This window comes from Fringilla coelebs (assembly GCF_963513975.1).
Source record: "Fringilla coelebs genome assembly, chromosome: 14".
Classification (NCBI taxonomy): Eukaryota; Metazoa; Chordata; class Aves; order Passeriformes; family Fringillidae; genus Fringilla; species Fringilla coelebs.
In genome coordinates, this window is record NC_140040.1 from 8,471,368 (window position 1) to 8,494,685 (window position 23,318).

At 48.6% G+C, this 23,318-nt stretch overlaps 2 protein-coding genes across 2 annotated transcripts; both read right to left on the reverse strand.

Moving 5' to 3' along the window:
• Window positions 1-428: 428 nt before the first annotated feature.
• B3GNT9 (UDP-GlcNAc:betaGal beta-1,3-N-acetylglucosaminyltransferase 9) lies at window positions 429-11,691 on the reverse strand. The gene is made up of 3 exons (XM_084215184.1): window positions 11,268-11,691; window positions 4,658-4,700; window positions 429-3,856 (listed from the first exon to the last, which is right to left on the reverse strand). The coding sequence occupies exon 3, from the start codon at window positions 3,790-3,792 to the stop codon at window positions 2,545-2,547; it is 1,248 nt and encodes a 415-aa protein (XP_084071310.1). The 5' UTR covers window positions 3,793-3,856; window positions 4,658-4,700; window positions 11,268-11,691; the 3' UTR covers window positions 429-2,544.
• Window positions 11,692-12,838: 1,147 nt separating this feature from the next.
• Window positions 12,839-22,948, reverse strand: TRADD (TNFRSF1A associated via death domain). The gene is made up of 5 exons (XM_084214910.1): window positions 22,917-22,948; window positions 21,665-21,816; window positions 19,993-20,270; window positions 18,132-18,324; window positions 12,839-17,195 (listed from the first exon to the last, which is right to left on the reverse strand). The coding sequence occupies exons 2-5, from the start codon at window positions 21,804-21,806 to the stop codon at window positions 16,888-16,890; spliced, it is 921 nt and encodes a 306-aa protein (XP_084071036.1). The 5' UTR covers window positions 21,807-21,816; window positions 22,917-22,948; the 3' UTR covers window positions 12,839-16,887.
• Window positions 22,949-23,318: the final 370 nt, after the last annotated feature.

A 23,318-nucleotide genomic window follows, 5' to 3' on the forward strand; every position in this document is an offset into this window, starting at 1 on the left:
CTCGGGCTGGTTGGGATCTATTCTGAAAACTGTGGTTTTTGTACTGTTTATATTAATTATTGTTGTTGTAGTTGTTAGCATTGTTTTTGGACTAATCAAACGCATGGTTCTCCAGTTCATTTCAAGCTCATCTCCCCCTCCTGAAGTTTACCATTTAGAAGCCCTTAGTGCTCCAGTAAATAGCATAGAAGCCTCAGTAGAAAACACTGACCCTCCTGTAGAAGAACCGATTTACCAACCATGGTTTGGCAACCACTCTGCCCCACAAACCCAGTCCTCTTCTTTTTAAACAAAACTAGGAGGACTGCTGAACCTGACTAGCTGCCTCATAGGAAATTGCAAGGTAAACTCTGTTTATTTTTCTGTCGTTGCCATTAAAATAAGTCCAGCATAAGGAAACACTTACCAAGTTATCCAAAATAATGAATAATGTATTTTTCACGTTACTGTCTTCACGAAAAATCCCTGTGGTTTTAGTCTTACAACATGTGTGCAGGTGTACTTGACAAACTCACTCTGACAACTAGAGGCACATCTGCATGCTGTCTTTTAATGATGGTATAAATATTTTCCCAAACTGTAAACTACTCCCAGGTAATACATTTCTGTATAGTCTCATAAATACACATGTATCACACATATTAGCAGGGGTGACTTTGTCCTACCAGTGAGGCTTTGGCTTAGTTCCACACCCTGCAAAGCTCCTATTGAAGCTCACGTGAACATTTTGTATTTCAGGATTATATCCTGAAAATATCTGAAAGGAAGAAATCTTTCCATTTCTATAAAGCTGAGCTTTTCTTGGAAATACATTGTTGTAAGGCCTGAACTCATGATGAAGATTACCCATGTGTAAAGCTGCTGTTTCCCAGCCTGCTGCTCTCTCTGTGCATTGTCAGTACCAGCACTGAGCCCCAAGTGCTGCAGGGAGGGAGGGAGGGAGGGAGCTCACCCACGGATATGAAATGCAGCTGTGCTCCAGGCTCTGTGCAAGGGAAAGGAACTTTGGGCTTTTGTGACTGATTGTAGTTTCCTTTGAAGCTGTGTGGATGTGCCATCCTGAGGGGCTCTCTGATGGACAGGAGTTTTGTTGAGGAGGTAAAAACTTGTAAAAGAATTAACAAACACAGTATCAGAGGTGAATTCAGACTCTTTGTCCCATGAATTTCACAGCTTTGTAACCCTGATTTAGAGGAATTCACTTCTGCTTTGATGTCTGATAAAAGTATATTCTTCTAAGGTAGTCTGCTGTTGGGAAAAACAAAATGCATCAAAGTCTGGACTGTACTTTGAAAAACTGAGCAATTCAGTGTTCTTGTCTGATGCTTAAAATACTCACAAAGTTCCTGACTGAACCTTGGACAGCCAACAGAAAGATTGCTGTGTGGTTTTGATTTCTTGCAATAAATTTAGATGGACTTTTATTCTGAAGTCCTTTTGTCTGAAAACTTTCTCCCTTCACATGACATTTGCAGCAGTACGAGAGTCCTGGCTGCCCTCTGCAGCTGACTGTGCCAAGCAAGAGCCCAAGGTCTGTAGAAACCAGCACAGTGCACTCTTTGGTTTGAAGCAGCTCCCAAATGTGATGCAAGCTCTGTGTGGGGTTACACTTATGAGCAGAGGCCAAAGGATCTCTCCAGATGCAAACCTTCTGAAAATCTGGGTCAGATCATGAGAGTGATCAAATACTGTCGATGACTTCTGAATTCTCCATGAATGTCAGTTAGTGCAGTGCAGAGAGCCTGAGCTCAGGGAAGTGCCAAAACCTGCTCCACTGGTCCCCTGAATATTGAGCATGTCAATAGAGCAGATATCTGAACTGAGAAGAATGATGAAAAATCAAGACTCAAAGTGATCAATTTGAAGTTCTTGTCCTTTCTCTAAAGGTCCTTTAGCCTGCTCCTTTCCAGTCATCTACTTACCATGGATGCTGAGGCCATGCCAGCCTCAGCATCCAGTTTGATTTCTTGTAATCCACCTGAACTGCAACTGTAGGACCCCATTTCAAGAGCTGTTTGTTGTTCTCTTCTTACAAGGCCTGTGGAAAACCAACCAGGCAGCAGTGATGTGATCTGAGCAGACACTAAGGGGACTCGATTTCCTGTACTCCACTTTGTGTCTGGTCATTTTTCAATGAGTCCAAGTCAAGAAGGAAGTTGACAATGATCCCTGTGCTCCCTGGTGTCTGTTCTCACCCTATCTCTTCTTTCATTCTCACACTTCTGACCATGCTGAAAAATGTCCAAGGGCTGCATTTTTCAGTGTCCTTTTACACACTGTCCCACTAAGCACTACTATAATGCTAATAAATAATAATAAATTATATATACTTATGATTGTTTGGACTCATTTCTACAAGAGGGACCCACATGATGTGGATGTGCAAATGTGGAATTTGGGCAAATTCCTGTAATTGTTTGTTGTCCTCTCTCAGTGTTGTAAATAGCATGTGCTAAAATACTTGGAGAGTTGGTGTGTTGGGCAGTGTCAGTTCCAGGCTCCCTTCCTTGGCTGGTTTGCTGCGTGTGCTGCACTCTGCCTGCGTTATCTGAGGGGTGATGCTGGTGTTGTTATCTGAGCTTTCTTCTTCCACTGGAAAGGCTTCTTCACCTGCTTCTTCTGAGTACAGGAAAGCCGTGGGCTGTGGAGCAGGTTCCACATCAGCCAGATCTCAGCAACCTTCAGGCTGTGAACCACCATGAGATCCTTGTAAAAACAGGGATCAAAGGTCTGTAGGTGTGGGGCAGCAGAAGGCTTAACAATGCCAAAGGTCTTGAACCCTTCGTGTAAAACGGGCTTGAGGCTGATTCTCTGTAAGCACATGCCCAAAAAGACATCATCAATGGGGAACAGCTCCACTTCTCTGCAAGCCCTGGAGAGCTTCCTCATGGTGCAGCTGGACAGCAGGAACCCTCCTCCCCCAGCATAGGCGGGGTAGATGCTCAGCCCGTACATGCTCTCGGGGATGTAGTACTTGCTCTCCCGCGCGCGGATGGGACGGGCGTTGTAGATGATGTCCCCAACAAAGAGATCTTCAGTGGGATCGTGCCTCTTGAGGAAATCTACGATGTTCTCGACATTGACAAAAACATCAGCGTCGCCTTTGAATATAAATTTCACGTTGTGGCAGAATTCAGCAGCCCAGCTCAGGAAGTGAATCTCCTTCAGGGTCAGGTTGAAGAAAGTGTCCATGAAGTCCCAGAGTAAAATGTCCCGGTACGTCTGACTCTCCTGGTGCATCAGGGTCTCCCATGTTGCCAGCACTGTCCTATTCTTTGGTGTTCCCAGCAGGAACACTCGCTGGATCTGCTCCCCATTCACCAAACCCTCCCTGCCCCAAGTTTTGCGGACAATCTCACGCCTGTCAAAGTCCTCAACTACTGATTTGATAGCAATGAGCAGGAAGGGACCTCCCGGTGGTTTCCGGCATTTCCTGGGCTGGTTAATGAGGAGATTGAAGTTCCTGTTATCCTTGTTTAGGAGATAGAGCTTGAAGTTGAAGGCAGAATCAGTCAGCGGGGGCGGAGTTGTAGTTTGGAGCCTGGTTTTAGCCACTTCTGTTGGTCTCATGACAGGGGTAACTTGGGGTCTGGGTGCAGTTGCCTCTGCTGGCATCGGCCTCCGAGGTGCTCTGGGATCAGAGAATAATTTTGGTGCCACTCGAGGTTTGTTCTGTGCTGGCTCCTTCTTTCCTGCCGGGAGCAAGTGTTCCAGCTGGGAGTAGAGCAAAGAACAAAGCGCCACCAGCAGGAGGAGGGTACAGATCACATCCCCTTTGAGGCGAACTCTCATTGTCTCTCCGCTGTTCCTGGGACTGCTAAAAGCTGTGTTTGAGCTGCCTGGCACCACTGCCCATCTGCAAATAAACACAGAGTCTGTCAGCAGTGAGGATTTGGCAGGTCTGAAGCAGGCAGGCAAGACTAAACATCATTTAAAAACCCAGCAGCAAAGCACATTTAACTCACACAAGCACAGAGACATTGAGGAGCTTGTCAGAAGGCACACAGGGTTGCAAACTTACTGCTGATCCCAGTGCCAGCCAGCTCTGTGCCCTGGCCAAGCAGTCATCCATCATCCTGAAAACCACCCTCTAAGCACAGCCCAAAATCCTGCATCCCTTACTGCTGAATGGGTTTTGTCATTTCAGAGATTTCATTGGGAAAAAAAGCAAAGTGGAAAATGATGAATGATGCCTTTCTCCCATAAATAATTACCTTTTTTTTTCCTAGCTTGACAACCATTACTTGCTGCTTTTATCCTTTCTGACTCAAACCAGGGAGACCCAGAGGTGACTGCTGAAGGGCAGGCTCTTCATGGCAGTGTGCTGCTGGTGTCTCCCTGCACATGGAGCCAACTTTTGTTAAACTGAAATTTGTACTCAAAATGAATACATTGGGTACAATCTGGAATTCACACAGGACCTTTCTCCTGCCAGTATTCTTTATAAAATATTAAACCACTGTAAGTAACTTCCATTAATAAGGTTAGAAGGGCCCAGGGGTGTTTTTCCTTTGCCAAATCACCCTAACCCCTAAGTGAGGGGTGGGGAAATAAATCCCAATATGCAGAAGCAAGACAGAGCATGGTGTTAGGAAAATTTTGTTCATGTATGATAGGTGAAGCTGCCTTTTGAAATACAGGATTTTTCTTCACTTACACTTTTCCTGGAGATCTTCTGTCTTATTTGATCAGTTCTTCAGCTGCAAACAAAATGAGAATGGAAGTGTAGTAAGAAGGCAGCAAGCAGCATGTCCTCTCATCACCCTGCAGCCACTCCCTGCAGCAGCAACAGCAGAGCTGGACAGAGGGACCCCACAGCTGCTCCAGGAGGAGGTGAGAGACCATCATCATCCCCATGACCCCTTCTCATCACCATCATCATTCTTCCTGTCCTCAGCAAAAACGAAGTTGAGCCCCACCCAAAGATTTCCCCACAGTGCATGTAAGTATTTTATACCTCCACTAACAATGCATCATGGTCATGTGGGATTTGTGGCTCTCTCCTGCCTGTGCTGTACTCAGTGAAGGTATTACAGCTCTCTGTCCTGAATTAGCTGAGATCATATCCAAAGATGACTTCTGGGATAAAAACAGCTGGAGAGGGATGTTTGACAAGGCTTACAGTGATAGGACAAGGTGCAAATGCTTGGTAAGAATTTGGTGGAATCTGTTTTCACCAAATCTCCTTTCACTGTCCTGGACTGGATCCCTTGCTAATTTTTGATTAACCATTTTGTATCAGCCATAATGTTAAGTTTTCAAACTCAAAATTAGATGGATGAGTCTGTAATAATGAAGTAATAAAGCAGTGGTACCTGTGGTATCTAAGAAATATTTTAAGACTTAAGAGGAAAAAAATTATTATACCAGTTGATTTCTTCCCCAAAATTCTTTAAAATTCTTAGATGCACATTGTTTGGACATCATTATTTAAATACTGTGCTTTTTCAGTACTGGTTAGCTTCACCTCCAAGGTACTGTTGAAATAGAGTATTTCACCATCATATGCTATTGCATATCTTTTTCCCAAGCTCCAAAATGTTTACTGACCTTATTCTCTTTGTCTCCATGATTTATGAAATCATTATTTGGGCATACCCATGCCTTGGTGTAAGGCTCTTTGCATTCCTGGTGGCTTTAAAATCACATTGGCCTTGTCCTGATGACCATGGGTTTTTTCCTTAGGCCTTGTTTCTTGCCTTTTCCTGCTCTCTGACAGAGGCTTTTCTTCATTTGTTAGCTTTTTTTGTTTACCTTTCACTCCTCTCCTAGGCAGACGTTTTCACTGGCATAACTTTGTTACTAATAGCAGGATTGAACAGTTTTCTCAGATCTTTTGTAAATTGTTGTTCAAATGTTTAGAATATGCAGGATCTGTTTTCTGTTTATGTTCTTTCTGCCACGTGGCTTGGCTCATAACCCTGCTCAGCCTCATGAAACAGTCCCTGCTGACACGTATAGGATCTTGGTTTGCATTTCACATCTGAAGTCCCCTCTCTTTCTTCACAGTAACAGCAAATTTCTTTTTCTATGCAAAAGTTTGATCTTATTTCAGCTGCCAGGCTTCAGATGGTAACTAAGGGGCTGGATGAAAGTCCTGGATTTTTCCTGTGTTTAATGTTATCGACAAGGGTTTGGAATAAAATGCGCGTCATGAAACTCGTAATTTCCATGGCTTGCAGCTTCATACTGCATCTCAGAATCTGGCAGTAAGTGCCCTTGGAAAAGCCAAGAAAAACCCTGAATTGTTACAAGCCTGGGCAGATAGCCCAGATTTTCCTCTGTGTTTTCTTTTATTGAAAGTAAAGGATCCGAAAGAGTGATTTCCACGCTGAAATAAAACAGTTCAGTGCTGAATACAGACCTCTCATTTTCAAATGAAGTTGCCAGCCCTTGAAGTCATTCCTTGATCTAATTATATGGATTTTCCAGTCTTTGTTAGGTATTTCCTTCTTTGGAAGGAAAATACCCTTGATTATTACAGTGGTGTAAGCTCTATCCATGGATGTCAGTGTGGGAAAAGCTGTTCTGCTCTCGAATACAGAGGGAGTGATGATTCTGGCAGATGCTCTGGCAGGTCCTAAAGCCAAAAGGATTATTCATCCACCTTGACACCAGGGGAAAAGAATTACAGGGCTATCAAAGAGAGCAGGAAATATCTGATGCCAAAGGAAAGAGATGAGAGCACAGCAGTGTTTCTCAGCACAGCACATCCCTGAGTGTCTGAGGCAGAGGCACCTCTGCTTCCTCTGCTGCTGTGGGGAACCTCCATCCAAGCTGGGTTTACAAACTGCTGCATCACTCAGGGCCTTGAGGAATGGCCTGGCTGCCAGCACTGCCTCTTGTGTCCTCCCAGCTTGGAAAAACAGGCAGCTGTCCCTCTTTGTGTTGGCTGTGAGGGGATGGACACAGTGGGGTGTTGAGTCTGGTCTGAAAGGGATAATGGGGCTGGTCTGCCCAGGACAGGGGTCCTGGGGAAGGCTGGGGATGCTCCATCCTGGGCTGAGCACCAGCAGTGTCAGAGGGCTGAGCTGGGCAGGAGGAGGAGGCTGACAGGTGCCATATCCACGAGCTGGCAAGATGGGCAGCCATGAATAGGGAATGAGCTGGAAGAACCTGGGGGCACAGCCTGCAGAGCCCAAGAGACAACAAAAGGCTGCAAAGCTGAAGTGGCCAGAGCTGGGCATGGCACCCTGATGAGCATCCAGGCAGGGAGTCTGACCTGTGCTGCTGCACACTCAGGCAGAGGGCCCAGTCCTCTGCCTGGTTTTCATTTATTTGAGAGGAGGATTCTGAAATATGGCCAAGAACAGCTGCAATAAAAAGCAGTCAAGTGATGATAAGAAAAAAATAAATTGCTAGCCCAGTGATAGGAAACCTTGAGCCCATCCTGGCTTTTTTTTTTTTGCAGCAGTCATCACATCTCCATCACTTGGCACTTCTGCTCAGGGCCAAAGTGGGAAAAAATCCTCTGGATCCTGTCTTCAGATTCAGTCAAGAAGCCTTGGTGATTCTGGCACACTGCTTTGTGCCTTGAGGAGGGGTTATTTGATCCAGCCAGCCCTGGGAAAAGCAGCTGAGATGATGAAGCTGAAAACATGATGCACTGAGCACAGGGGCACAAAACCAGCAACGAGCTCTGCTGCCCACTCATCCCAGCCTGGCTGACAGAAACATCCATCCCCACCAAGCACAGCTGTGGGGTGTCCTTGGGCCAGCTCCTCCCTGCTGCAGGGGGAGCGCTTCCAGCTCCCTCCTGACTCCTCTCCTCACTCCTGATGCTGGAGCTGCCACTGGTAGGTTTGGACTGGGCAGCAGAGGGACACAGTGCCCATGAAACGTGGAGCTCTGGCTGCTGGTGAAGGTGTCCTATCTGTCTGTCCATAAAATGAGCTAAAGAAAGTGTGGGGGATCCAGCACTGATGGGTTTGATGAGGATTTTTGTGATCATCAGAGAAGATTGTATAATCCTGGTGGTGGGGATACTTGGAGGCAATGCTTCAGGTTTGGGATATTTGTTTTCATTTCATGTTTGCTGAATGCATTCCACAAGAACAAAGTCATCTTGTAGCAGCCAGTGCTGGATACTGAGACCTGCCCGGGCTCTGGCCTGCAAGGGGAAAAGTCTGTACACATGTCCCTCTCCTGCCTTGCTTACAGGAATTTTTCCACCCAGATTCACTCAGCAAGAGCAAAGCAAACTCCCAGGATCCTCCTCACCTTGTTCCTCTGCCTCAGGAAGAGTCCTGCCACTGTTGAAGAAGCAATAATGACATACCCTCTGCCCGTGCTGCAGCTGGGGCTGTGTGGGACAGACGTGTGCAGGTGAGCTTTGACCCACCAGAGCAGGATGCTGGCACCAAGAATTCTGCAGTGCCTGCAGCCCTGGAGGCTGCATCTTCCCACTGACACCCTTGGTCCCATCCCCTGCACCCCTGAGGGCTGGGAGAGTGTTTGGCTCCTGTGCCTGCACCACTTTAATTTAAATGTCTTGCTGAACACACTGATATGGGAAGTGTTGTTTTGGGTGAGGAATCACATTTTGCTCTCTTCAAGCTGCACTGGGCTCCATCCTTCTCCTACCCTTCTACAGGAACCTGAAGTGCAAAGGGCATGGCTTCAAGTTCTCAATCTTGTCCTGATGTAAAACCTGGCAAAACCTCATCTGGACTCTTTGGGGTACCCACAGGGAACTGTGTCAGCTTCCAGTGCTGACACATGTGGGGTCATGTAAATGGGCTTTGTTCTGCCCCACACACAAAAACTTGCATGAAGCAACTTGAGTTTAATAATTTAAGCTGAGCTTGAAGTGTTTGAAGGGGAAAAGTAGCCTTTTGTGTTGGAGCAGGGGAAGAAGCTGCGTTCCACTTCTCTGTTTGGGTGTCATGCAATGGCTTTTATTCCTCCATGGGTTTGGGGTTTGTTTGTTTCTTTCTTTGCTTTTCTACTGCCCTACTCTAGGCAAAGTCAATAACCTCATCAAAGTTATTGCTTTAAGTGCCCTGGTGTTGAACAACCCCTCTCTGCATTTCAGGGTGTTTGTGAAGAGGTCTCATTTGGAGTTACAGGATCATAAAGTGATGCTGAATTATTTGATCTTCTTGATTAGAAGACAGAGGTGGCTGAAATACAAAGATCCCTTCTGGCACGTTGGTAAGTGCAAAGCCCTAGAAAAATGAAGTAACCAAAACACTTGCTGTGCTGCCTTACCAGATAAAAACTCATCCTATTCAACTGCTTACAAGTTCTGAAGTCTATAAACAAACTGAGAGCAGGCTGTAGGATTTAATTAGCTGCGTGCTTGAGAGCTGTCCCAGGAGCTGGGTTTCTGAACCAGACCCGAGGGAGCACAGGGAGAGGAGCAGAGGCTCAGTGCCCAGCTCAGACACTGCTCCCAGTGCCACAGTCACAGCACTGCAGCATCACTGCTGCTGGTTTTGCTGTAGCACCTGGAGGCAAAAGCTCTGTTGAGTCAAATACTGAGGAAGCAGGTAACAAAAATGCAGGCCCTGCTCCAAGGACAATTTCCAGCTTTCCTGTCAGAGCTGCTTTTCAGGGCATTTTAAATTTTTTTCCAGGCCAGAGCAAACGAATGGATGAGATCCATGCTGTTACAGGACAGGGTGCCTTATTTATCTGCCTGCCTCAGTGCTCAAATATGTAGCTTGATCAGCTTCCCAGCTGGCTGGTCCCATTTTATTGCAATTTCTCCTGCTGGCACTGCCAGCCTTCCCTTTGCAATGCCAGTCACGTTGGATCACTGCTTGCAAATGGCTGCTCGGTCGCCTCTCTCACCTTCCAGCCCAGTCAGAAACTTCTGTGAAGTGTAGAAGCTCAAACACAGAGGAGCTGCAGAGCTGCTGTGTGAGGCTCTTGAGGTGTCTGTTTCCAAGTGCAGGGGTCCCAGAGAGGAACTGGCCCCTCCTTGGTGGGGATTGCAGTCCCATGGGAGCCCTGCTGACCCTGGAGGAGCAGCTGCCTGCAGGACTGAGCTCAGGGAAGGCTGGCTGCCAGCCCCTGCTCCCCTGCCCTGCTGGCTGCCAGCCCCTGCTCCCCTGGCCCTGCTGGCCCAGTGGAAGCACTCAGGGCACAGTCTGGGGCTGCAGCTGGTTAGGCAGTGCCTGCTGCTCTCTGTCCCTCCCGGGGCAGGGCAGTGCCTGCACAGCACGGAGCTGAGCACGGAGCTGTGCCAGGCACCCGGGCTGGGCCCAGGGCCCCACACCTCTAACAGGTGCTCAGCCACCTGCAAGGTAGGAGAAGGTGAAGCCCAACAACCTCCTGCAGGCTCAGCAGCCTCCAGAGGTACTGTCCTACCTTCAGACGCAGTCTTGTTGCTGGGAGTCTGATTTTCAGAATGGCAGAGGGCTCAGCAGCCCAACTCACACCGAGTGCTTTGGGGAGACAGGTCCGTCCCGAGTAGCCAAGGTGAGGAACCTGCTGTCTCTTTTTCAAACATTAATTTCTCTAGGCCCCAGCAGGGGAGTAAAGCAATTTGTGAAGGGGTAAGAAACTGAAACAAACACCTTCCTTTCCCAGCCCTACCTGGGCTGCAGTGCTTGCCACCTCTTCAGCTCTCAGACCCTTTTCTGATAAATAATTTGCCCAATGCACCCCAAACCCAAGCAACTGCAGTGCAGTAGCATGGATGTATTGTTACATCTATGGGTGATGGGACAGGGACTACAAGCTGATGCGCCCCACTAATTTCAAGATTATACCCAACACATAAATTTATCAGAATCCACCCAAAAGCTATTAAAAATATCAGTAACTGCCTGATGATTCACAGGGGCTAGATTGTTTTCTATTTTTGTGACCCTAGAGAGCTTGAAAATTCCCATGTTTTGCTCAAAGCATACCACAGTGTAACATGGGGGAGATTCATGTCCTTTTATTGATGAAGAATGGCTTGTAAATGCAACGTGCCGCCACTGGAACATGTTTGTGGTTGTGAGGAAACCCTGTCTCGGAGCACTGCAGGCATTGTCTAAAGAAGCCCCACACTTTTGTAAAAACAGCCTAAACGCTCAAAGAAAGTTCTTTGGAAGTAAAGAGTAAAGCAGATGTCTCGGGGCTGGAGCCTGCAGCCGAGCCTGCTGCGTGTTAACCATCACGGCCCGGGCTGCCGCACGGAACATTCAAGAGCAGCAAGGCGAAAAGAAAAGCTGGGAGCAAAGGGAAGCGGTAGGGACAGACTCCAGTCCGCCCTGCTCGCTGCACAACCCTCCCCAACCCACCGAGATCAAACACACTTAATAGATACTTACAGCCCATTTGATAGCGCCGATCCTGCGTCCCCTCGGTACCGGCTGTGCAGCGGGCTGCCAAGCAGGCACATCTGGATGTGGTTAGTGAGAGACATCGCTCAGCCTTCCAGCGAAGCCCGGGAAACCCTGGGGGCGCCGAGCAGCGCTGGGGCTCGGGGCCGCTCCGGCCGGCAGCGAGCGGAGCTGCCCGGGCCGGTGCGGCGGGGCTGGGATGGGGCCGGGAGCGGGACTGGGATGGGGCTGGGAACGGGGCCGGGATGGGGCTGGGAACGGGGCTGGGAGTGTGGCTGGGATCGGGCCAGGAGCGGAGCTGGGAGCGGGACTGGAATGGGACCGGGAGCGGGAGAGGGAGCGGGGCGGCCCGAGCAGAGCCGCAGCCCCGCAGCGCGGGGAGCCCGGCGGGCAGAGCGGGCCGCGGGTCCCGGCCAAGGCCGGACACGTGATGGGGCCGGGGAGCGCCGATGGCCCCGGCGGGACAGGGCGGAGGTGTCGGGAGGGAGAATGCGCAGCCAGGTTGGGGACTCGCACCAATTCTGCTAAAAGGCCGGCTTTTTCTTTGCCACCGCCCCGCCGTAATTTTTTTCAATAGGAAATGTATTGATTTTTCTGAGTTTCTTTTTCTTTTCCTTCTATACTTTGGCTTTTTTCTTTTAATTCCCTTGTATTTACTTCTGCAAAGAGTCAAATTTGTTCAGCTCAGAAGTTAAATTCACTTGGGGGTTGTTTCTTTTTCTCCTAGTAGGGAAATGATGGGAGGATGTGTGAGCTGAGCAGTGCAGAGGCTGAAGACAGATTCAAGGGTCCCTTTGAAAACCTGTAACAGAAGAAAAAAAACCTAACTCTACTTTTTTGCCATGTAGTTGGGAATTCAGCTTTGTGGTAGATAAACGGCTGATCTTGTGATTTTCAGTGTTTGAGACTTAAGAGATAGGGTAAAATACATCACTGCTCCAGTTCATGGCAAAAGGAGTTTCCCTGGATTCAGCTTCAGGTGAGCCAGTGGTTTCCCATGCAAAGCTGCTGGAGATTTTATACCCCAGCTCCTTGTCTCCCCTCCTGTGGGGCAGCCTTGTGAGAGAGCTCATTGGGAGTGAGGTACTGGAGATTACAGAGGTGCTGTGGCCTCAGAGGAGTCCCAGGTATCCAACAGCACTGAAAGAAACACAGTGAGCTCCTCCAGGTGCCAGGGCTGGGACAAACCTCCCTTCTGGCCAGGCTGGCTGAAAAAGGCTCATCAAAGCAGTGACTGGAAACTGAACAAACCAGAGGCTTGCCTTGGTTTTGTAATCAGAGCTGTTCCCTTGCAGGTGGGACACCAGCCTTGGCGTGTCAGGAGGAACATGTGACTTTGGGCAGAGCAGCCACCCTCACGCTAGATGCTCCTCTGGAGATGGTGATCACCAAATGTGGCCAGAACTTCAGTGACCCCTGCTCTTCTACTGCAGTTAAGTGTTCAATGAAAGTCTCTGAGGCAGTTTTCAGCAAAAGTATATATTTATTTATAAAAAAGAATGGGGAAAAAATATATACCAAAGAGCTTTTTCTGTAAAAGACAATTCTTTGGAGGCTGAATGTCCTAGACCCAAGTATGCCTGGCATTGCAGTCCATAGCTGTAGATGGCTGATCCAGATCTGATGCTGAATTACATGGGAATTTGGAATCAGATGGTTCAGCAAGGGATTTTTCCACTGAAAACTAAAAAACATTAACCACACATCTCATACGGGTTTCTGTTAGAGATGTACAGCCAGCTCCCTTCAGGGGGTTTAAAATTCAATCCAGAGAGGAAAAAAACCCATATTTTTTGACTCAAGGCCTTAAATTGCTTCACTGTTTGAGTCCATCTCCATACAAAAGAGACGTGGCCAGCCCCCTGTCCAGTGTAAAGCACCAGTGTCATGCACACACTCCAATATGTGGGTCAGACTCAGAAAACCTCTGATCCCTCTTCTGGTACCTCCTTGGTTTAAGGATACCAAATACAATACCAGAGGTTCACCAGAATTTTCAGCTTAACTAAATCATCAGTTTAAGTGAATTTGAGGCTCCTCATTCTGCCCATGCTCACTCCTGGTTTCAGAGTCTGTGGGCAGCTGTCGGGGTGTGGTTCCTTGGGAACACAGAGGGGAGACAGTGACCCAGACAGCAGGACAGCTGCTCAATGCTCAACCTGCCTTTGAAATGAAAGGCAAAATAAACAGATCTTTTCCTTTGGGACAATTTTGTATCAGGTGATCCTGTCAGGTTTGCTTCTATCAGATGCCCCATGTCAAAGTATACCTGGTGAGTGTTTTAACTTCACTCTCCTCTTTGTTATCATCTGTTTGAACACTGTAGGTCAGCTATGCCCAAACAAATCATTCAAATTCTCCTTTGGATGGATCTTTTATTCCTTCTGACTGATTGGAGGCTCCTTCATATCTGAAACATGGTTAAAATGACAAAACCAATCTGTACCAGAAAAAAAACTCCTATTGGATCTCTCCCTGTAAGCACATTTTGGCCTGATTTCTGCTGCTTGTGTTATGTTTTTTGTATGCAACTGATTAGCACCTTTATTTGCTTTTAGTATTGAGTTTGATTCTGAAACACTAGCATCACCCCTGAATTTTTCTTTTGCACAGATATATCTCAATATATGGAGAAGAGCAGGTACTGGGATAAGGCAAATTTCTCCAGCAGCAGCACTGTCCATGGCTTATCTCCCACCAGGATGATGATTGCTCTGGAAAAGGAGGTATGAAACAGCCACTGCTATGTCCCAAACCATGCCATGTGCTGGAGACAATTTCACCATGGAATATCACTGAAAAACCCTTTTCCTTCAAGTCTCTGCAATGAAGGCACCTGTGAATGCTGTTGGAGATTAAGACATTCCAGAAAGGTTATTACCAGGGGCTCCAGCACTTGATGGCACTTCTGACAGGGAATTCTAACAGGGAACATGTGAGTAAGAGGAAATACACATGCCAATTACTGGCAAAAAGAAAACATTTACATTCAGAAGAAAGCATTCATGGTTACTGTTTTACATCTCTGTAAAACAGTAACAGCAGTTAAAAAGTTTTTTGGACTTGAAGTAAATGCTGAATAATAAGACTTTCTCATTTTGAGCATTAACAGAAGCTACAAAAACTAGTAATTCTCACTACTCAGTGGCTGCCTTATAACCATATATGCAAGTTGTGCACATATAGCTGGTCTGAGAGCTTAGAAAAATTAATTGTAAATGAGACAACAGGCTATGCATATGACCTTCTTTTCTTAAACAATAAGGTCATATGCATATGGTATATAACAACAATTACTTTTCTTAAAAAAGTAATTTCTGCAAAATCAAGAGCAAACTTCTTGCTCTTAAAGTAATTTTCAAGTTTCTGATTTTTTAATTTTTTAAAATACAATTTGTCAGGGGGGTTTCTGCCAGAGTTCCCCAGCTGGGGTTTGGTAGGAAAGCTAAATACTTTGAGGTATGGAGCCACAGCAGCCTAAATTAGGCAAGATCAGCACCACTGTGTTGGTTCCAAAAGCAAAACTGTCAGAGAGGTAATTGCCTCATTTTGGGAAGAGGACTGGTACTACTGGAAGGGAGAGGGTAGCATGTGGAGCAGGAATGGAGGGGAGGAAACTGCAATGGCACTGATAAAAAATGGTTTAATAAAAGGTGATAGAGCCACAGTCTTTGCAGAGATGGTGCCTGCATGAAGTCCTGCTTCCTTGGAAGGTATGGGCAAGATGGAAACAGATTCACTCACACCCTGAAAACCTTCTCCCCATATGTAGCCGCCTTCTTTTCCTGATTCGCTATGTAACTTCAGGGGTTCAAAATCTACAGAAAACAAGTCATGCTTCCCTGGCTTACACTAAGGATGTGATACTCAGCTCATCTGAGGCATGTGGACCCCAGCTGGCCCAAAGGCCATCTAAATCCTGCCCATGCAGGTCTCCAGTGACTGATGCTCAGGCGTTCCAGCAGAAGGTACAGGAACGTCTCCAGCCGCAGAAGCTTGGATCTGAGCCCACACCTGGATCTGAGGTTATCTTCCTCCTTACTGATTCAGCACTTTGACTCCAGGGAAGGAGTACGATGTGAGTTGGGGTTTAAAAGGCCTCAAAGTTGTTCCTCTAATGACTGCTAGCAGCCTGATATTGTCATGTGCACACAGACTTTGTGTGTGTGGCTGGAGTCCCCCTCTGCACCTGAAAACATTTTCATGGCCCACTGGCTATTCCCACAGATGGGAAGGGAGAAAAAGTATGGAATTAATGGAAAAGTATTAGTAAAAACCTATCAGGAAAGCACTGGGAATATGGCAAAGGTAATTGAGCTGCTGTTCTGCTTTACAGGATCCATGTCATGCCAGACACTCGTTGCTCTGTGCTTTGTCACAGCAGAAGTGCAGCTGCTCTGTTGCAGTCTGCATCAGCCATCCCAGGAGACACTCAGCTTCTCCCACAGGAACTGAAAGCAGGAGTCAGCCCTGGGGTTTGGGAGATTTGTCTCTTAAACCATTTTTACCCTAAAAATCAGTGCAGGTAAATCAAGGCACGGTGGCAGCTGATGTTTGATTGTCACACAGTGACAGCAGGGAAAGGCTCTCTGCAGGTCCTGACACCTGTGGGACACAGCAGGGTGGGCTGTCCCCTCCAGGGGCCCAGCAGGCTGAGGGTGGTCAGGAAGTGAGTGAAGGCAGGAGCAGCCAGCTGGGTGTGGTGACTGCTCAGCTCCGTGGTCTGAAGATGGTGTTTGATGCTGCAATGCCCTGAGGGCAGCAGTTCCAAACCAGGCTCCACAGGTACCTTGCTAATGAGGAGACTCTTTTCCTTCCAGCACTGTGTTTTGCTTTCCATAGCTGCAGGCTCCCTCAGGCTGGCAGGCAAGAGCTAATCAACATATTACTGTCTACCACAGATGAGAACATGCTGACAATCATTGTCTGAATTTGAGTTTGTCCATATTGTTTGTTCAGTGTCTGCCATTTGTTGTACAGCAGCAATCTTTTGCCCTTTGGAAGACTGTGGCTGTCCCAGGTAGAAGGAAAGCCTTCAGGTGGTGAGAGGTGGGAAGGAGCTATATCAGAGCAGGGCAGAACAGATACTCTGGCCATGAATGTTCTTTGTTCTTCAAACAAAGAAGGAAAATAACATAAAATTGACATTTCCTTACTTTCTCCTTTTTCTTGATGTCATGGCTGAGGGCAAAAATGTTTTCTATGTAAAAATATATTGCAGCTCTCCAGGTGATGCCCTGGACACAGCCTGAGAAATTCTGTAGAGAAGAAATTCTATGAGAAGACTTGCTTGCTTTTCTCCTCTCCCTAATTCTTCCCTAGGGCTCTCTGTCTCGCTGCTTCCCTATCACAGTCCTGAAGGAAGTCAGGGTGAAAGCCTCTCGCCAGTTCACAGGAAGGTAGTGCTATATTTCTGGAAACACAATGAAATAAGGCAAGTCAGAGGTCCATGCTGGCTTCTGCAAACACAGAACCTTTCCCCTGAGCATTTCCACCTCGATGGAAGCCTGTGGTGATAGTCAGGACTTTACATTCCCAGACACTGGCAGCAGTTTCATACAGTAGCTAAAGCAGGAAAGTCCTTAGCAATGGCACTGTCCTCTGGGCTCTAGGAGCAGTGCTCACTGGAATGGAGGCCCAGGAGCTCCTCAGCCAAGCTGACGAGACCGTTCTCCTCCAGGGCAGTGATCAGCCGTGCTATGGTGGCCCTCTTGCCCTCGGACTGGATGAACCTGAGGAGCATCTGGTAGGCTTGTTCATAGAGTCCCTCCCGGTCGAACTCCAGCGCCAGGTTGTCAATGGCGGGGTCACGCAGGGCCCGGCAGGACCTCTGCAGAGAGCGACCCACTTGCTTCCACTTCTTGGACACGGACTTGGCAAACTTCTGGTGGTCGTCTGGTGTGATTGTTCTGTTGTCTGAAAGGGGCAGAGGCCAGGTAAGACACAGAAGTTTCATGGCTGATGTGATGCAGCTGGGGCCAGTTCAAGGTTTGGTCAGAATTCTGTGGAGCAGGGAGTCTGAGCTCCCTGTCTTGCCCAGCTGTTCCCTTACAGAAATCCTCCCACAACAACAAAGCATCTGGGCTTGTCCCTACCCTGCAAGCTTGGCAAGGCCTATTCTTTTTTTTCTCTCTCAAAACTGTCCTCTGGTTTGCCAGAGCTCTTTTTTTTTTTTTTTTTTTTGGATGGACACCCTCTTCATTTGTTTTAGCCTTTCAAAGGCAACTTCGTAAGGCCTTTCTGACAAAGTCTCCTGTTCCCTATCTAAACATCCTCAAAACACTGAAATGCTGACAGGAGCTCCCTCCTCAGCTGTTTAGCACTGGAGACCGTACACAGCTTAAGCAAGCTCAGAAATGATCTAGCTTATCTCAAGCTGATATTGCTGTTGAGACTCTCTGAAAGCTCCCTGTAGGGACAGACCCCAAAGCCAGCTGTGAACTGAGGGAGCCTGGACAAATCAGTCCTGTCTGAAAGCAGGGCTGAGGATGTCCCAATAACTTCCCCAGTCTGATCCAACCTACACTACTAACTCACCTCAACCAAGTGACATAGAAGAAGAGAAAAATACTTTCTGTTCTTCCTTTCACTATTAATTTTAAAATGTGAGGAACCTGGAAGGGACACAAACTCTGAAACATCTGGTTCTGTGCCAGCCCAGAAAAGAAAACAGATTGAGGCCTGATGTGAAGCATCATGGCAATATCTTAGGACTACTGTAATTCCTTTCTTATGGGATGCTGGGAAGTCCTTGCTTTAGCTGAGGTAGACCCCAACATGTAGTCATGAAAATTCTCCCTCCTGGGCTGTGAGGCAGACCAAGGGCTCTGTTGGTCAGCTCTAGCTACTCACCAAACTGTTGTCCCTGAAAGATGAAGGTGAGCTGTGTGGGAAGGGAGCTGCCTTGAGGAGGATTGGGCTGCGATGGGGACTTCAGAGATGAGCAGTCTTTTCCAGCTACATTGTTGTTGGTGCTCTGGTGAAGCATCAGGCTCTTGAGGCATTCCTCCAGCTCTGTGATCTCCTCGTCCGGCAGGCGGTCAGGCTGTAACACAGACAGCATCAGTGACTCTGCCAGGGCCACCAGCCTGCAAAGCTGTCTTGCTGAGGTCAAGAGAGAAGCAATGAGATATAGCACGAGCTGTCAGCCAGCCCAGTGAGGTGGTCTAGTGGAGCTCTGGCTGTAATAGAATGGCTGTAAGTGGATTTGAATCTGTAATGTGATATGAAATAGACAATCTCTTCCCCTGGGTTTCTCACCTGCACCAGTGAGTGCTTACAAGTTCCACAAAACTGCTACTAGCACATGTTAGTTTCCAGCAGCCCTCTGGAAGAACTAGGGTGCACTGCAGGCAGCAAGGCTTCTCCCAACTCCCTATGAGGGTGAGACCCACAAACAGAGTGATCTGATCCAACAGCTCATGGCCACCCAAGCAGGCAGCTCCTGTTACCCACCTTCTCTCTCCCTCTGCCCCTCTGCTCCCTAAGGTTTGTTGTTCCTGGCTCCTCACCAAGCCAGTTTTTTTCACTAGTCAAGAAAAAATTAGTCTGACCTCCAAAAAACAGGTAATGAGAAAAGTAGTAAAGAAGGCAAAGCACATGGGAAGAGTCAAACCTGGCAGTGCTGTGCCTCAATCAGAGGTAAACACTGGTTCAGCTCACTTACAGCAGGTACCCAGCACTGCTCTCAGCTGCTGAAGACTGTGTTCCATCTTTCTTTCTGCCTGTTGCACTGTTAGGCAGGGTCAGACTGAGTCACTTTTGGGAACTGAGAATAGGCCCATTTCTTTTGTCCAGTCAGCTAGTTCAGCACAGGGAGGGAGCAGCAAGCTACAGTTCACAGGGTATGGGATATCACATGTGGTTTGGTTTGGAGATGAAAGATTTGAATTTATTCTCTGTGCTTACAGAAAAGCAACCTGGAAACACAAGCTCTTGTGCCTAATATTCCTGACTGATAGTGAGTGCCTGTTTCTCAGGACCATTTAGAGGAACCAGAGCTAAAGTTCCAGATGGAAAAGAGAGGAGGGGAACAAGGTGGTGAGTTTAATCATATCAAGTGCCTTGTAGTGAGATGACAAGATCTCACTGTTCTTGCAAGCAGGATTAGAGTGCAGTGCCAAAGTGTGCAATGAGCCAAATGTCAGATGAGAGAGACTTTTTCTTCAGAAGGGCAGCCTACCCCTGCTGGCAGCAGATGCTGTGTTCCCACTCTGACACAAGTTTTTGTGCAATGTGTGATGTGCAATGTTTGCACTTGCTTCCACTGCTCGTTTCCAGGTGAGGTTACCTTTGTCACTCTGGGAGGAGGTGTTGGGTGAGGCAGGGGAGGGAGCTGCAGAGCAGTGATGGCTCCAGCCAGGGCTGCTCCTCTCTGCCTGCCTGACAGCTGTACTGAGGCACACTTGTGCTGTCAGCTGCACTGTCTAGAACTCCTTGTCTTAGTGGGGTTAACAGCCACACTAGCTGTTATACACAGAAGGCACAGAGAGTCAGCAGGATCTTTGCAGGCTGCTTTCGGTAACTCTACTGCCCTTCCAGAAAAGTGCACAGCTCTTTTCTGAGCAAGGGCAGAGCTATTTCTCCACATTAGAGTTAAGAGCTGAAGGACTGAGAAGTTGAAGCTGAATCAGAACAAGATTTGCACCCACCTCTGCAAGCCCAGTGCCACCCCTCCTCATTGCTGTACAGCCTCCCTCCCTCTCCCACTCACCTTTTCTCTGTAGATGCACTCCAGGCAACGATCCTCATCCTTCAGCATCTTGTCAAGGTGCTCACTGCCAGCCTTCAGCTCCACTTCCAGAGGCACCATGGTTGTGGCCAAGGAGAGCTGGAGGTGGCTCTGGAGGGATTTCTGGAGCGCTCCTTCGCGGTAGCTGCGCAGGAAGCGGCGGCAGTTCTCGAGCCTGCAGAACCTCAGCTGCACTATCAGGTGGGGGTGGCTGCAGTGCACCTTGAGCATGTCCACACCATTCACACTGCCAGTGGAGTCTGGCAGGGAGAAGGGAGCACAGTCACAGTCCAGGCATGAGCCAGCCCACCCAGACCCACACCCATCCACAACTCCACAACTCCTATTTCCATAATATGGCAGGAGGGCTGTGGAGGGAAGGCTGCACAGACATGGAAACCTTTATGAAGAGCATACAAGACAGCTGTAAAGCTACCTCAAAAGATGGGACTTTGCAGGCATTTCTGCATGAAACCTCAGACAGCTTAACATTTCATGTCCTTTTCGGGTCTGAATAAGCATGGTAGGATTTCAGTTTTGTGAGCTGTCCTTTAAATGTGAGTAGATTCACATTTCAGTGCCACAAAGCAGCCATAAATCAAGCCTAACTGGACAATTGTGTCAGGCAGCTTGCTTCCTGTTTCCTGTATTTGAGTTGCAGAATGAGCAGGCCTGTATTTCCATGATTTCCAGAAGAAACTGCAGAATAGTTAGACAAGCCCGATTAGACAACAGAGTCTCAGCTGTGTGACAGGTAAAGAACACCATTAGAGTCTTTCTGGGTAAGTGTGACAAACTCTTAAAATTACTATTATTCTGCAGTGTGCTTGGTGCAAGGGTGAATAGAGAACTATAGTTGTATAGCTATTTGCATCTCAAGTAATTTTTTGATGTATATAGGGTTATATACACCTCAAGCTAATGTGTGTCTGTTTATATCAGAATTTGAATAGAAATGAATTTATATTGGCTATCACTTGATTTAAAAACCAGCTTCTCAAAGCAGGAATCATGTTTCTGTGGTGGTATAAAGACAGCAATTAAATCTTCTTTCACAGCAATTGCAATCTTTTCCTCTGTTACATAAATGGGTTTAAACAAACATTCATAAAGTTGGATAATTCATAGGATGGTTCAAGTTGGAAGGAAGCCCAGGCAGTGTCTAGCCCAACCTCCTATGTAAAGCAGGGTCAGCTCTGAGGTCAGAACCAGTTGCTCAGGGCTTTATCCAGTCCCATTTGAAAGCCCTTGAGGATGGAAAGTACACAGTCACTCTGGGCAACTGCCTGGCTGTCTTAATGGGGAAAACATTTGTCCTTTATTTGGTGTCTACCTCTCATTTCAATTTGTGCCTCTCGCCTCTCATTCCCCATGCACGACTATGAACAGTGAGGCTCCATCTCTCCCTCCCACAGCTATCAGCAGGCTGTTGGTAGGTCCTCTGAAACCTTCTCTTCCCCAAGCTCAACAGGTCCAACTCCCTCAGCCTCTCCTCACAGGAAAGGTACTCCAGCCCCCAAACATCTTGGTGAACCTCTGCTGAGCTTCCTCCACTTTACTGCCTTTCTTATACAGAGTGAGCATGAGCTTTCCTTACCCATGAGGGTGAGATTAAAGAAAGGCACTGCACACCAAGACACCAGAGGATGGGTACCTGCTAATGCCAGCTTCAGGGCCTTGAACACACAAGGCTTCTTCTGGGAGCTCTCGTAGAGGGACGGCAGAGCGATGGTCTTGCAGGTGGACTGAAGGAAGAGGTAAGCACTGCCAGTCCAAGGAGGGGAGCTGCCTGCCATCTTCAGCACCCTACAAAATCACACAGGCAAGCTCAGAGACCATAAGGGAAATGGCCTGATGCCAGGGGAGTGCTGCAGCACAAGCACAACAGACTTAGGGGGATTTACTCTTCATTTCTTAGAGCAGTGCTGATGTTGCTAAAGCAAGTGTAGCCTTTGGGCGGGGTTTACTGTTACTCTGGAAAGCACACCACAGTGGGACACCCTATCCCAAAGACAGAAGCTCACAAAGCTTTGCTTTCATTTTCCACCAGTCCATTCGTTTTATAGTCCAAAGATACTCTGAAACAGAGTTTCAGTCTCTGTGCCTCTGACTAGCCAAGCTGGCAAAATGTGAAATGATTTAAGTGCTCCAGGGACCACGCAGCAGTCCTGGCTCTGGCATGCTCCCATGGACTGAAGCCCCATTGCAACCAGAGACGTTCTCCTTAAGGTCCTGGTTCCCTGGTAATTCACAGGCCCAGAGCCTGTGGATGCCCCATCTCTGAAAATATTCAAGGCCAGGGTGGGCTGGGCTCTGAGAGCCCAGCTGAAGATTTCCCAGTCACCAGAGAGGAGTTGAACTAGATGGCCTTGGAGAGGTCCCTTCCAACCCAAAGCATTCGGTGCTCTATCACCCAGGGCTACCCCTCTGTTTTGTTTATGCCCTTTTTTCTTGTGCCTCTGCAGTGTTACCCAGCGGGTGAATCCTCCCGTCCAGTGAGCCCTGCCCCATCCCAGTCCCCGCTCCGCGCTCAAACCGCTGTGGGTGCTTCCAAAAACCAGCCCCGGACGGCAAGCCACGTTTGCGATCACGGCTATTGCCTTTTCGCTGACTTCTGCAGGCGCCAGGCCGCTGCGGCTCAATTCCCGTCACAGCCTGCCTGGGAGGGGGCTGTCCCTGCGGGAAAAGGGCCGGAGCAGCCGCCGGCCCCGTCCCGCCGCGCCGCGCCGCGTGTCCCCTGCCCGGCTGTCCGCTCGGTGCCCGGCTGTCCCCCCAGCCCGGCACCGCGGGCCCGCAGCGCGGCCCCTCCAGCCCGGCCCCTCCAGCTGTCCCGGCGGGACCGCCCGGCCCCGGCCCCGGCCCCCTGCCCGCGGCAGCCCCGGCCCGGCGGCCCCGGGCGGCGTTACCTCCTCAGCGCCGGCCTCGGCCCCGACACTTCCGCCCGGGCGCGGCGCCGCTCGCACCCTGCTGCGGGCGGGGAAACGGGAAGGCGAAAGTAATCCCAACAGCCCCCTGGAATGGCCGGCGGCACTTCCCCGTAGTGGCTGCTGTTTGTGCGGGCCCGCCCGAGCCGTGCCGGCCCCGAGGCCGCGCGGGACAGGGGCTGTGCGGGGAGCGCCGGCCGGGGCTTGCCGACACCTTGGCGCTTGCAGGTGTCCCCGCCGCAAGGCCGCCCACCCAGCTCGGTGCCTTGGTGTCTCGTGTTCGTGAGGATCTGTCAGAAATACTCCGTTCAGGTGGCTCCAGAGCTGCCCGAGGGCTGGGATGGATGTGTCTCTCTGGACCATTAGGGATGGAGGCCATGTGGT

Excerpts from the sequence above, each read along its gene's own strand:
- B3GNT9 (XM_084215184.1), bottom strand. The coding sequence starts at position 3,792 with ATGAGAGTTCGCCTCAAAGGGGATGTGATCTGTACCCTCCTCCTGCTG.
- TRADD (XM_084214910.1), bottom strand. The coding sequence starts at position 21,806 with ATGGCAGGCAGCTCCCCTCCTTGGACTGGCAGTGCTTACCTCTTCCTT. Across the intron at positions 18,325-19,992 it reads AGTGCATCTACAGAGAAAAG|CCTGACCGCCTGCCGGACGA; the intron begins GTGAGTGGGAGA and ends TCTGTGTTACAG. Across the intron at positions 17,196-18,131 it reads CTTTCAGGGACAACAGTTTG|ACAACAGAACAATCACACCA; the intron begins GTGAGTAGCTAG and ends TGCCCCTTTCAG.